Raw genomic sequence first — 14,462 nt, 5'->3', positions numbered from 1 at the left:
TGTGAGGTGGCTTTATTTCTCTTTGGAATGTGCTGGTGAATGGGATAATAAGCCTGGTAGTTCATTAATATCACCTGGCCTCTCTTTGCTGAGAAGGATCCTAGTTTATGGCCCTAATCAGGCAGCCTTCACGGGTCTAGAATTCACGACCCAGGGATCCAGAGTCCCACACTGGGTGATATCGAGGGTAGGAATTTTCCAATAAATCATTTTTTCATCAGAAAATGCTGATTCATTGACACCAAAACTGGCTGTGAAAGTTGGCCCAATTCTTCCTGACTCGGAAGAAAGTTTTGAGATGGTCAGAATGTGTCATTTGGACATTTTCAAAATGGAGAAATCCCAGTTCTTCAGTTGGAAACAACTTTTCGTTGGGAGGTTGAAGCTAATTAGACAGATTTTTAAAAAAAGGATTTTATTAAAAAAGGGAATAAATTGGCTGGTCTAAACAAAACGTTTGAAATGATTGAAATGAAACATTCCAATGCACCTGAAAAGAAAAAAAAAATTACTTTTCTCAGTGCAGATCTAGTTTCAAGATTGCAGCTTTTTGCCCCCAATTCAATATGGGAAAATTTTTGAACTCTTATATTTACAGAACAGGAAAACTGTTCCCCATCAAACCATATCGGAGGGCCTAGTTCTGCCTCCCAGCCCTTCTCCTCAATTAGGCTATGTCCAGACTACCCGCCGTATCGGCGGGTTAAAATCGATTGCTGTGGGATCGATATATCGCGTCTCATCTAGACGCGATATATCGACCCCCGAGCGCGCTTATATCGATTCCGGAACTCCATCAACCCCAACGGAGTTGCGGAATCGACAGGGAGAGCCGCGAACATCGATCCCGCGCGGTGAGGACGGGTGAGTAATCCGATCTTAGATATTCGACTTCAGCTACGTTATTCACGTAGCTGAAGTTGCGTATCTAAGATCGATTTCCCCCCGTAGTGTGGACCAGCCCTTAGAAGTTATCAGCTGTGGTGGTGATGTGGTTAGTAGATGGCTATCTTGGTTGACCATGACATCTGTCGATGTTTGCCCATGGACGGCCTCTGGAGTGACCCCTTCTGGCTGATCACCTCCATGATAGGGGCAGGGATGCAGGCAGCCCTGTGCCGCTGGGACATGGGGCAGCAAGGGTAAAACAGGCCAGAGAGATGAGCCCTCCTGGAGAGGAGATGTTCGCAAATGAGGCTTGTCCGCGTTATAACCTGATCATAAGCCGTCTCTGTCCTCTTTCAGGCCCTTCCCCACCGAGGACAGCGTCGCGGACAACGACATTTATGGTGACCTTTCGGATCAGATTGAGTAAGTGCCCTCTGTGTCTCCGCCAAAAGCCATAGGGGGTGACCTGGAGAGAGCACTGGCTTGGCACTCAAATGGGTCCTGTTCCCTGCTTTTCCACTGGGCAACTTTGCCTCTCTAAAATGGAGACTACGCTCTTGGCTTTGTCTTGCCTGTTTATATTGCAAACTCTTCGGGGTGGGGACTCTCTCATTATGAGTCTGTGCAGTGTGCAACACGGTGCTTAGTTTGTCATGAAAAAGGTGCTGCGGCTCAAGCCATTTTTTTACATTCAGAACTGATGTGGCAAGTCTGACTCTGAACAGCCAGGCGGGGCTCTGAACGGCCAGGCCCCGAGGCGCGGGGGCTCTGAACGGCCAGGCCCGGAGGCGCCGGGGCTCTGAACGGCCAGGCCCCGAGGCGCGGGGGCTCTGAACGGCCAGGCCCGGAGACGCCGGGGCTCTGAACGGCCAGGTGGGGCTCTGAACGGCCAGGCCCGGAGACGCGGGGGCTCTGAACGGCCAGGCCCGGAGGCGCCGGGGCTCTAAACGGCCAGGCCCGGAGACGCGGGGGCTCTGAACTGCCAGGCCCAGACGTCCTGGGGCTCAGCCCTGGCACAGATTAAACACTGGCCTAGCACAAGGGGGACCCCAGTCTTGGTTGGAGTCTGTGCAGTGCCTGGAATAATGAGGGCCCTGATCTCACTTGAAGTCTGTGAGGTGCCCAGCACAATGAGGGCTCCCATCTTTTTGGGGGTCTGTGCAGTGCCCAAGACGACAGGCCCTGATCTCAGTCGGGGTCTGTGCAGCGCCTGGCACAATGGGGGGTGTGATCTCAGTCAGGGGCTATGCAGAGGGTTGCCAACTTTCTAATCATACAAAACCGAACACCCTTGCCCTGCCCCTTCCCCAAGGCCCTGCCCCTTCTCTGAGGCCCCGTCCCCACTCACACATCCCCCCCTCCCTCTGATGCTTGCTCTCCCCCACCTGCACTCACTCACATTCATCTTCACTGGGCTGGGGCAGGGGGTTGGGGTGTGGGAGGGGGTGAGGGCTCCAGCTGGGGGTACAGCCGAGGACAAGGGCTTCAGAGTGTGGGATGGGACTCCAGGTTGGGTTGGGGGAGGGGGTACGGGCTGTAGGCTGGGGATGCGGGATCCAGGGTGAGGCCAGAAATGAGGGGTTCAGGGTGCAGGAGGGGGTTCTGGGTTGGGGGGTGGGGTGCAGGAGAGTGTGTGGAGTCTGGCTAGGAGTGTGGGCTCTGGGGTGGGGCTAGGGATGAGGGGTTTGGTGTGCAGGAGGGAGCTCAGGGCTGGGGCAGGGGATTGGAGTGCAGGAGGGGGTGATGGGTACAGGCTCCAGGAGGCGCTCACCTCAGGCAACTCCCGGAAGCGGCAATATGTCCCTCGGCTCCTAGGCAGAGGTGTGGCCAGGCAGCTCTGCACACTATCCCTGTCTGCAGATGCTGCTCCCGCAGTTCCCGTTGGTCACGTTTCTTGGCCAATGGGAGCTGCAGAGCCAGCGCTTGGGGTGGGGGACACTGCATGGACCCCTCCGGCCAACTCTACCTCTAGGGGCCAGGGAGCAAGGTAAGGAGCCTGCCAGTCCTGCCAACCGGACTTTTAATGGCTCGGTCAGTGGTGCTGACCGGAGTTGCCGGAGTCCCTTTTGGACCAGGTGCTCCTGTCAAAATCCAGACACATGGCAACCCTAGCAACATCTGGCACAATGGGAGCCCTGTTCTTAGTCCAGGTCTGTGCAGTGCCTGGCACAGTGCGGGCCCTGATCTCAGTCCAGGTCTGTGCAGAATCTGGCACAATGGGGCCCTGATCTCAGTCGGGGTCTGTGCAGATATTAATCAGAAAGTGTTGAGGAACCCTTGGGGGAACTTATCACTTCTGAGAATCAGACCACTTATTTAGGTGCCTAAATATTGAATTTTGGCCCTTGAGTTTGAACATCTGGACTGTTCTGCAAGATAAGGGGTCAGACCCGGTCCAGGGCACTGAGCTTCCTTCTTGCTCTCAACTCCCCAGTGACACGGTGGAGGAAGATGACGACCTGTACGACTGCGTGGAGAATGAGGAGGCGGAAGGAGATGAAATCTATGAAGACCTGATGAGGTCGGAGCCAGTTGTCATGCCAGTAAGTAACAGGAAGGATGCGTTGCTGAGTCCCTGCTGCTGGAGTGGGCTGTACTCCGAAGGTGGCTTGAGGTATTCAGCATGTGGGGGTATCCTAGGACTCCTGGGTTCCATTCTCGGGGGAGCGGAGTGTGAGCCAATGGTCAAAGCCAGGGGCTGGGAGTCAGGACTCCTGGGTTCTGTTCCCAGCTCTGATAGAGGAGCAGGAGGTAGAGGTTAGAGGAGGGGATAGCAGTCAAGACTCCTGGAAGGGGAGAGGGGTCCAGGGGGTAGAGCAGAGAGGAGACGGAGTCAGCGCTCCTGGGCTTTGTTCCCAGCTTGGGAAGAGAGCTGGACTCTAGTGGTTAGAGTAGGGGGGTTTGAGTCTGGGTCCCTGGGTTCGATTACTAGCTTGGGGAGGGTCGTGGGGTCTCCAGCTGGGCATCTGGCCCCCAGAGTTAAGGTTACTGAATGTCAAGAATCTGCACTGTGTCTTCCTGCAGCAGAAGATGACAGAGCTGGATAAGCGGAACTGCTGCCTTCAAGAAATCAGACAGACGGAGGAGAAATACACAGACACACTAGAATCCATCTACCAGGTACGAAAGGTGGGCGGCCCACCGGTCCTGCCATCTCTGCTGGCCACTCGGCCAGCTGCGGGTGTGGACCTTTCCCCTGGTGACATAGGTAGAGGTATGACATGGTGAACAAGGGGCTCATCTCAGTGTGGCTTCCCCTGCCCCCTTAATGGGAGGGCTGCGTGGGTGGCAGGAGCTGGGAGGACACCCTTGAAAAGGCCAGGTTGGCATGAAAGAGGGTCAGAGCCAATGGTGGCATGAGGCCAACGGTTGCGGTGGTGTTACTTGGGGTGGAGGCAGTGACTACAGATTCAGTCCACACAGACACCCGCCCCACCATGGGGGATGAGTCCGGTAGTTCTCACCATACCTAAGGAGAAGAGGAACTTTCCCCCAGAGCTGGTAGAAAAATGCCGGGGGTTCTGCAAAACATTTAATTGAGAACACAATTTTCAGTGACCATTTTTGATTTTTCATCAAAAACCTGACATGTTTTTGATGAAAAAGTGAAAAGAAAAGAAATCACCTCAAAGAGTTTTGGTCCAAAGCTGGACGTTTTTCAGTTTTCTGACCCAAAAAAGAAAAATCGAAAATGATGGAGGAAGGCAGATGCTTTCCGTGAAAATGTCAACGCTCCAATTTTCTATACAAAAAAATGTCAACCGAAAAATTTGGACCAACCTTTAACTCCTGAATCACTTTAACCTTCAAGCTTAGAGACATAGAATGATATGTTCCAAGCCTACAAAGGCCCATGGTGATCATCTAGTCTGACCTCCTTGATGTCGCAGGCCAAAGAGATCTGCCTAAAGTAGATCTTTTACAAAAACATCCAATTTTGATTTGAAAAGTGATGGGAGAATCCACCACAACCCTTGGTCAATTGTTTCAATGGTTAATTACCCTCCCCGTTAAAAGTTTACGCCTTATTTCCAGTCTGAATTTGTTTAGCTTCAACTTCCAGCCATTGGATCACGTTAGACTTTTCTCTGCTAGACAGAAGAGACCGTTCTCTAATATTTGTTTCCCATGTCAGTACTTATTGGCCATAATCACATCACCCCTTAACTTTCTCTTTGTTGAGCTAAATAGATTGAACTCACTTTAACTTTGGATTGAACGAAGCTTTAACTCCTGGACCACTTTAACCTTCAACCTTTAGCGTACACATTTGACCTTGAACCCCTGAATCACAGAGGCACATGTTTTACCCTCTCCAGGAAGGTGGCCCCTTTAAATGACAATTCTGTGTCCTTGCCCACTACCCCATCTGCAGTCCCAGCAACCCCTGCCCCCTTAGGTCTGTTCCATGAAAATCCAGCCAGGGTTTGTTTATGGAATCTGGCCCCTGAGCCGTGTGATTCAGACAGGTCTGCCCTGCGTGGTGACTCCCCGTTGTGTGTTTGCAGCACTTTATGAAGCCCCTGCAGAGATTTCTAAAGCCCGAGGACATGGAGAACATTTTCATCAACATCGAGGTAAATTGCTCTCTTCTTCATATACTTCTCCTGACTTGAACTAAGCTCCATCCTCAAACCCAGGCTAAATACCACCCATTAATGCGCCTTCCCTGTTTAGAGGACTGTGTGACTCAGAAGTTCAGTGTGTGCTACATATCCCCCCATTCCAGTGGCTATTCCACAAAGTGGATAACAACCTGCTATAGCTAGCAGCAGACAGAGTTGCTCCTTTATCTCAAAAGGCAGCAGCCTGTGTTGAAGGCCCTGGATCCAAATTTCACTGGCAATTCATGCAGGGGTAGTTATGAATGTCACCCTATCTCCTGCAGTAGGTCATGGGTAGGTTGCTAGAACTGAAAGGCTCTGGTAGGTGAGTGTGGCCTGCTGGTTAGGACGAGCTAGCTTAGTAGTCAGAACTCCTGGGTTCTGTTCCTGGCTCTAGAAAGGAGTCTGGTCTAGGGGTTAGATCAAGATGGATTGTTAGTCAGGACTCCTGGGTTCTATTTCTGGATAGGAGTGAGACCTGGTTGTTAGAACAAGGGGATCTCATTAACACCAGCTGAAGAGTCTGGCCCATTGACTCCAGTGGGGCCGCACTCGCTGGCGATCTGGCCCCACTGATATTTTTGTTCTGTACAGAGTGTACAGCACCCAGTACAATGGAATCCTGCTCCATCAGTGGGGACTGGGCAAATTTCACATCAGGTGTTAGCCCAGGGAGACTTTAACTTCTCAGATATAGACTGGAGGACAAGTGCTAGTAGTAATAATAGGAATCAGATTTTTCTGGATGTGATAGCTGATGGATTTCTTCATCAAGTAGTTGAAGAACCAACAAGAGGGGAAACCATTTTAGATTTGGTTTTGGTGAATAGTGAGGACCTCACAGAAGAAATTGTTGTAGGGGACAACCTTGGTTCAAGTGACCATGAGCTAATTCAGTTCAAACTAGATGGAAGGATAAACAAAAATAGATCTGGGACTAGGGTTTTTGATTTCAAAAGGGCTAACTTTAAAGAATTAAGGAAATTAGTTAGGGAAGTAGATTGGATTGAAGAACTTGTGGATCTAAAGGCGGAGGAGGCCTGGAATTACTTCAAGTCAAAGTTGCAGAAACTGTCAGAAGCCTGCATCCCAAGAAAGGGGGGAAAAAATCATAGGCAGGAGTTGTAGACCAAGCGGGATGAGCAAGCATCTCAGGGAGGTGATTAAGAAAAAGCAGAAAGCCTACAAGGAGTGGAAGATGGGAGGGATCAGCAAGGAAAGCTACCTTATTGAGGTCAGAACAGGTAGGGATAAAATGAGAAAGGCCAAAAGCCAAGTAGAGTTGGACCTTGCAAAGGGAATTAAAACCAATAGTAAAAGGTTCTATAACCATATAAACAAGAAGAAAACAAAGAAAGAAGTGTGACTGCTAAACACTGAGGATGGAATGGAGGTTAAGGATAATCTAGGCATGGCCCAATATCTAAATAAATACTTTGCCTCAGTCTTTAATGAGGATAATGAGGAGCTTAGGGATAATGGTAGGATACAAATGGGAATGAGGATAAGAAGGTAGATATTACCACATCGGAGGTAGAAGCCAAACTCGAACAGCTTAATGGGACTAAATCAGAGGGCCCAGATAATCTTCACCCAAGAATATTAAAGGAACTGGCACATGAAATTACAAGCCCATTAGCAAGAATTTTTAATGAATCAGTAAACTCAGGGGTTGTACCATATGATTGGAGAATTGCTAACATAGTTCCTATTTTTAAGAAAGGGGAAAAAAGCGATCCTAGTAACTATAGGCCTGTTAGTTTGACATCTGTAGTATGTAAGGTCTTGGAAAAAATTTTGAAGGAGAAAGTAGTTAAGGACATTGAGGTCAATGGTAATTGGGACAAGTTACAACATGGTTTTACAAAAGGTAGATCGTGCCAAACCAACCTGATCTCCTTCTTTGAGAAGGTAACAGATTTTTTAGACAAAGGGAACGCAGTGGATCTAATTTACCTTGATTTCAGTAAGGCATTTGATACGGTTCCACATGGGGAATTACTAGCTAAACTGGAAAAGATGGGGATCAATATAAAAATTGAAAAGTGGATAAGGAACTGGTTAAAGGGGAGACTACAACGTGTTGTACTGAAAGATGAACTGTCAGGTTGGAAGGAGGTAACTAGTGGAGTTCCTCAGGGGTCAGTTTTGGGACCAATCTTATTTAATCTCTTTATTACTGACCTTGGCACAAAAAACGGGAATGTGCTAATAAAGTTTGCGGATGACACAAAGATGGGAGGTATTGCTAACACAGAGAAGGACTGGGATATCATACAGGAAGATCTGGATGACCTTGTAAATTGGAGTAATAGTAATAGGATGAAATTTAATAGTGAAAAGTGCAAGGTCATGCATTTAGAAATTAATAAACAAGAATTTTAGTTATAAATTGGGGTCACATCAGTTAGAAGTAACAGAGGAGGAGAAGGACCTCAGAATATTGGTTGATCACAGGATGACTATGAGCCACCAATGTGATACGGCTGTTAAAAAAGCTAATCCAGTTTTAGGATGCATCAGGTGAAGTATTTCCTGCAAAGATAAGGAGGTGTTAGTACCGTTATACAAGGCACTGGTGAGGCCTCATCTGGAATACTGTGTGCAGTTCTGGTCTCCCATGTTTAAGAAGGATGAATCCAAACTGGAACAGGTACAGAGAAGGGCTACTAGGATGATCTGAGGAATGGAAAACCTGTCTTATGAAAGGAGACTCAAAGAGCATGGCTTGTTTAGCCTAACCAAAAGAAGGCTGAGGAGGGATATGATTGTTTTTTATAAATATATCAGAGGGATAAATATTAGGGAGGGAGAGGAATCATTTAAGCTTAGTACCAATGTGGACACAAGAACAAATGGATATAAACTGGACACTAGGAAGTTTAGACTTGAAATTAGATGAAGGTTTCTAACCATTAGAGAAGTGAAGTTCTAGAACAGCCTTCCAAGGGGAGTAGTGGAGGCAAAAGACATATTTGGCTTTAAGACTAAGCTTGATAAGTTTATGGAGGGGATGGGATGATGGGAGAGCCTAATTTTGGCAACTGATCTTTGATTATCAGCAGGCAAGTATGCCCAGTGGCCTGCGATGGGATGTTAGATGGGGTGGGATCTGAGTTACTACAGAGAATTCTTTCCTGGGTGCTGGTTGGTGAGTCTTGCCCACATGCTCAGGGTTTAACTGATTGCCATATTTGGGGTTGGGAAGGAATTTTCCTCCAGGGCAGATTGGCAGAGGCCTTGGAGGTTTTTCGCCTTTCTCTGCAGCATGGGGCATGAGTCACTTGCTGGAGGATTCTCTGCAGCTTGAGATCTTCAAACTACAATTTGAGGACTTCAGTAACTCAGACATAGGCTAAGGGTTTGCTACAGGAGTGGATGGGTGAGATTGTGTAGTCTGTGTTGTGCAGGAGGTCAGACTAGATGATCATAATGGTCCCTTCTGACCTTAAAGTCTATGAGTCTATGTCCCGGTGGGTTCCATAATCTAATCCTGGGGTCTAGATCTAAGTCTGCCTCCCCTGGGACTCCAGCATGGGACTTGTGGTGCATGTGATGTTTCTGTACAGCCCATAGCTGGTGACTGAGCTAGTTGTGGCAGGCTGAGTTGCTCTGAGCTGATTTCCCCCCATCTCTCCCCCAACACGCTCCTAGGACCTCGTGAAGGTGCATCGATTCTTCTTGGATGACCTGAAGAACGTCCTGTCCTTCAGCAATGCCCAGAACCTCTACCAGGTCTTTATCAAGTACAAGGAAAGGTGAGGCTTGTCCGGAAAGGTGACGGTGGGGAGAACTCCTGGGCAGGGGTGAAGGAGCTTCCCCTAGTGGGGTCACTTGGGCATGCTCTGAAACCACATGTTCTTCCGCGTGCCCCGCGACCCAGACCATCTTGCTGGGGCAAGGGTCGGTTCCCCTTTCTCTTTCCTGCCCCGAGAGCTCAGTGTCTAGAAGAATCCGTGGAGATGCCCCCTTCTCACCACTGCCCCCACCCTACTTCTGTATTCCCTGCCCATATGGTTCCCCCTGCTGAGCAAGAAAGCTAAGCCCACCTCGTGGGAGCTCTCTTTGCACTCAGAGAGCAGAGGTGGGACCAGAGTCAGCGCACAGCTGGTCCCTGTGTCCCCCACTCTCCGTTCCCAGGATACGGGACTCCCAGCATCTCCTTTCTGAGTTCCCACGTTTCTTTCTTTCTTTCTTTCTCCCTCCCTCCCCTTGGCTGTGAGTGGAGACAGGAGGAAGACAAGTGAAGGGTTCTTTCCAGACTTGGCCAGGGCCACATTCCAGCTCTCTCTCCCCTCTCCCAGCTCATGGCCATACTCCCCTTTGCCCTCCCAGGTTCCTGCTCTATGGCAGATACTGCAGTCAGGTGGAAGCCGCCAGCCGGTGTCTGGACCAAGTGGCTGGTGCCAGCATGGACGTGAGGATGAAGCTGGAGGTCAGGGCCATGGTTCTGTATCATCCTAGCCACTCCCCATCCATCCTCTAACTATAGCCCCACCGTCTACGTCCCTCCGTGCTAACGGGAACCCCCTAAGCTGGAATAGGCTGGGGATATCAGAGGGCATGACAGATGTGCCAGGGTCAGGGGGGTTCAGAGGTCTGGCGAGAGGTGCCATGGGACCAGGGGGCTCAGAGGACACGGCAGGAGGTGCCATGGAGTCAGGGGGTTCAGAGGGCACAGCAGGAGGTGTCATGGAGTTGGGGGTTCAGAGGGCACAGCAGGAGGTGTCATGGGGTTGATGGCTCAGAGGGCACGGCAGGAGATGCAGGATCGGGGGGCTCAGAGGACACGGCAGGAGGTGCAGGGTCAATAGGCTCAGAGGGCACAGCAGCAGGTGCAGGGCTGGGGTGCTCGGAGGGCATGGCAGGAGGTGCAGGGTCGGGGGGCTCAGAGGGCACGGCAGCAGGTGCAGGGTCGGGGGGCTCAGAGGGCACGGCAGCAGGTGCAGGGTTGGCGGGCTCAGAGGGCACCACAGCAGGTGTAGGATCAGGGGGCTCAGAGGGCACGGCAGCAGGTGCAGGGTCGGGGGGCTGAGAGGGCACGGCAGGAGGTGCAGGGTCGGGGGGCTGAGAGGGCATGGCAGCAGGTGCAGGGCTGGGGGGCTCAGAGGGCACGGCAGCAGCTGCAGGGCTGGGGGACTCAGAGGGCACGGCAGGAGGTGCAGGGTCGGGGGGCTCAGAGGGCACGGCAGCAGGTGCAGGGCTGGGGGGCTCAGAGGGCACGGCAGGAGGTGCAGGGTCGGGTGGCTCAGAGGGCACGGCAGGAGGTGCAGGGTCGGGGGGCTCAGAGGGCATGGCAGGAGGTGCAGGGCTGGGGGGCTCAGAGGGCACGGCAGCAGGTGCAGGGCTGGGGGGCTCAGAGGGCACGGCAGGAGGTGCAGGGTCGGGGGGCTCAGAGGGCACGGCAGCAGGTGCAGGGCTGGGGGGCTCAGAGGGCACGGCAGGAGGTGTAGGGTTGGGGGGCTCAGAGGGCACCGCAGCAGGTGCAGGGTCGGGGGGCTCAGAGGGCACGGCAGGAGGTGTAGGGTTGGGGGGCTCAGAGGGCACCGCAGCAGGTGCAGGGTCGGGGGGCTCAGAGGGCACGGCCGGAGGTGCAGGGTCGGAGGGCCAAGAGGGCACAGCAGGAGGTTCCATGGGATCACGAGGTGGATGGGTTCCAGAGTCCTGGCTCATGCAAGAGCTAGCTGGGGCCCTGTGGGGGTCCCATCACATAGGACTGGCCCTAGTCTTTGTGGGTCCTTCTGGCCAGGCCCTCAGCACATTGGGCATCTCCCCCTGCCAACGCTGTCCTGTCCTGCAATCCTGTTGTGTAGGAATGCTCCCAGCGAGCCAACAATGGGCGCTTCACCCTGCGTGACCTGCTAATGGTGCCCATGCAACGGGTGCTGAAATACCATCTGCTCCTGCAGGTACGGACCCTCAGGTGTAAGCTGGGAGTGGGCATGAAGGACCCTGGTCAATGAGGGGTGGGCTATGCAGAAGGGTCATGGATTGGGAATCAGGACACCTGGGTTCTATTTTCAGCTAAGGGAGGGGAGTGGGGTCTTGTGGGCTAAAGGAGGGAGTAGGCTGGGGATCAAGACTCCTGGGTTCTATTCCTGTCTGTGCCATTGGCCTGCTGTGTGACCATGGGCAAGTCCTTTCCCCTCTCTGTGCCTCAGTTTCCCTCTGTAAAATACGCAGAACAATGACCACCATCGGAAAAAAACAAAACTTATAGGTGTTTGGCATGATATAATCCCCCTCAGTACCAGCTGGGTCTGGCCAGCTCTTCCATCGAAGCCTGGGATCAGCTTCAGACTAGAAAGTCTGCTCTTCGGGGCAGGAACCGTCTTTATGTTCTCTTTGTTTGTACAGGACGTGTGTCCTGGGCCATAACTGGAACACCTAGGTGCTATCGTAATATACCTAATAAATAACGTACAGCACCCAGCACTATATGGGCTCCTGGCTCTGTCCCATGATGCTTCACTCTGGGGAGCTGGGGAACCCTGGCACCCTCTGCTGGAGGAGCCAGAAATGCCTTTGAGTCGGTCAAATCAGTCCCGGTTTCTTTCCTTTCTCCAGGAGCTGGTGAAACATACGGTGGAGCCAACAGAAAAGGAGAACTTGCGGCTGGCGCTGGATGCCATGCGGGTGAGGCCGGCTCTGCGTCTCCCGGATGCTGTCAACTTTCAGGATAGTCATGAGGGTCTCTCAGTGTTTTGGTTGCCAGACTTGGGCTGGTGCAGAATGCTCCGGGGCCTGGCGGGTGGTTGTGTGCATCAGAGGGACTTATGCTTGGGAGGTGAGGGTAGGAAAGTTCCTGTTTAAGGCTGGGTGGAAGAGGGACTTTCCTCCCCGGGGGAAATTCTGATATTGCGAGGGACGGGGAGGGGAAGGGGGACGGGGACCATTGTCTTGAGGCTGAAATTTTCTTCAGAATGGAAATTCTGAAAAATGTTGATTCCGAAACATCTTAGTGACTCGAGGGCTTGTGGAGACATGGAAATGGACCGAAATAGCTATTCCGGAATAATTACCTAATAACAAAGCCAAGTCTGGGATAATTATTTTAAAATGAATAGTAATAATAAAATCTATCCCAGAATAATTATAACAATAAAATAACCATAGTAATGAAAATAATAATTATAAGTAGCTACTCTGGAATAATTATTAAATAAATGACATTATAGTAATACCTCTTCTGGAATAATTATTAAATATAATAATTAATAATTAATAACAAAAGTAATAGTTATTAATAATAATTTCACTATTCCAAAATAGTTCTTTTTGTATAAGTCCCAGTGTGCACACCCTTATTCTGGAAGACAAATGCCTTTTCCAGTTTAGCTTAATGCCCTTTGGAAGTGGATTTATTCTGGAATAGCTACTTCAGAAAATGTTTAAGTGTAGACACAATATAATATAATATAACATACAGGGGCACCGGAACAGGTGGGACCAGGGGGTTGTGGCACCCCTACTTTTCACTGGCCGTAAGGGACGGGGTGGAGAAGAAGAGTGGAGGCAAGGTCATTTGGGGGAGGAGGTGGTACGGAAGCAGGGGCTCTGGGGAAGAGGCATCATGGGGGCTTGGGGAGAAGGGGAAGTGAGGGCAGGGCTTGCGGGGGGTAAGAGCTGATTAGAGTCAAAATCCAGTGACTTAGACAAGTGGACTGGGGCAGCGGTTCTCAACCTCTCTTTTTCTGAGCCCCACCCCTCAACATGCTAGAAAAACTCCGGGGCCCGGCAGGGGGGCCTCTGGGCCTGGGGTGGGACCCTGGGGGCATAGGGATAGTTTGACTTCTATGAGGGCAGGGGACAAGGGCTGGCAGGGCTCGGGCCAGCTCTGCACAGCGGGATCCAGGGAGGGAGCGCCACCTCCACCCCCAACTCACCTCATCAGGTCACCCACCTGTCTGGGGCTGGAGCCGGTGGCTGCTCCCCGAGGGCTCTGGGAGCAGTCAAAGGAGGCTGGGAGCTGAGGAGCAGACGCAACCCCAAGCACCAGGGGCGGATGGGAGAATGCCGCAGCTGCCCACTCCATGGCACCACCAGCCAGAGGAGCAGCTGCCCTGCGCTGCCTGGCTCTGCCTTCCTGCCTAGCATCTGGCCAGAGGGTGGGGCCTGAGGGGGGCTGAGGGAGAGGAGGAGGTGGGGGGGTGGAGCACCCCCAGGACTACCCCACTCTGGGTAAGGTACTGCAGTTTGGGAGGCAACACCCTTGTGTCCCCTCAGTGCTTCAGCCCCGTGGGAGGTGATGGGGCTTGGGGCACTGGGTTTCAGTGGCGGGGCTCTGCGGCCACCCTGAAAGGGCTTGTGACCCCCAGGGGGCTGTGGACCCCCGGTTGAGAACCACTGGACTAGCGAATGGCTAGTGAAAACAGGGCTGATTTGTTGATTGGAAGGTATTTACTTTGTGTATGCAACGTGTGATGTTCACAGGTTTTGAATCCACTGTCAATACCTCATTTTCTGAGCACCTCATAATGATCCCTAAGTGTGAACATTTAAACCAATAAAATAGGGAAAAAATGCTTAAAACCCAGAAGTTCACGCAACGGCGAAAATTTAAAGCTACAAAAATTAAATAAACATTGATATTCTCAGCTAAAATTCAAAAAAAAAATCTGCTAAGCCTAAATAAATACACTAGAATAAACATAATATAACAAATATATGTTGCTTTTGGCGCAGTGAGCTGGGGAGTGGAGGAGCTAGTGCTGGTGCTGAAAGGTTGGGGTCTTGTCGGGTGGGAGGCTGGTGCTGAGGGGACTGGTGGGGGGTTTGTGAGCTGGGGTCTGCGGAGTTTGGGGGCATGTAGGGTGGGGAAGCTGGGGCTGGAGAGGACAGTCAGAATGGGTTCTACTGGGATGCTGGACTGGGGCTATTCAGTATACCCCATTGGGTGGCGGTGGGGCAGAGCAGTAATGGAGGGGTCTGGTGCCCCCTTTGCCAGCAAGGGATGTCACTCTGCCCCAA

General features: G+C 51.5%; 2 protein-coding genes across 2 annotated transcripts in view; both read left to right on the top strand.

The window, feature by feature from the left end:
- Positions 1–14,462, top strand: part of LOC115643426 (adhesion G protein-coupled receptor E1-like) — a 138,875-nt gene that overhangs the window by 69,136 nt on the left and 55,277 nt on the right. The window lies entirely within an intron of this gene.
- The window catches only part of LOC115643439 (proto-oncogene vav-like), a 59,690-nt gene that overhangs the window by 27,728 nt on the left and 17,500 nt on the right, over positions 1–14,462 (top strand). Inside the window, exons 4-11 of the mRNA XM_030547472.1 lie at positions 1,246–1,311; positions 3,323–3,431; positions 3,913–4,008; positions 5,397–5,465; positions 9,147–9,250; positions 9,828–9,927; positions 11,306–11,401; positions 12,060–12,128. Of these exons, the coding sequence (XP_030403332.1) occupies positions 1,246–1,311; positions 3,323–3,431; positions 3,913–4,008; positions 5,397–5,465; positions 9,147–9,250; positions 9,828–9,927; positions 11,306–11,401; positions 12,060–12,128 (709 nt within the window). The remainder of the gene's footprint in view (positions 1–1,245; positions 1,312–3,322; positions 3,432–3,912; positions 4,009–5,396; positions 5,466–9,146; positions 9,251–9,827; positions 9,928–11,305; positions 11,402–12,059; positions 12,129–14,462) is intronic.

This window comes from Gopherus evgoodei, unplaced genomic scaffold (assembly GCF_007399415.2).
Source record: "Gopherus evgoodei ecotype Sinaloan lineage unplaced genomic scaffold, rGopEvg1_v1.p scaffold_59_arrow_ctg1, whole genome shotgun sequence".
In the NCBI taxonomy this organism is placed as follows: Eukaryota; Metazoa; Chordata; order Testudines; family Testudinidae; genus Gopherus; species Gopherus evgoodei.
The sequence above is the reverse complement of the archived record's forward strand: the minus strand, read 5'-3'. Positions and strand labels throughout refer to the sequence as shown.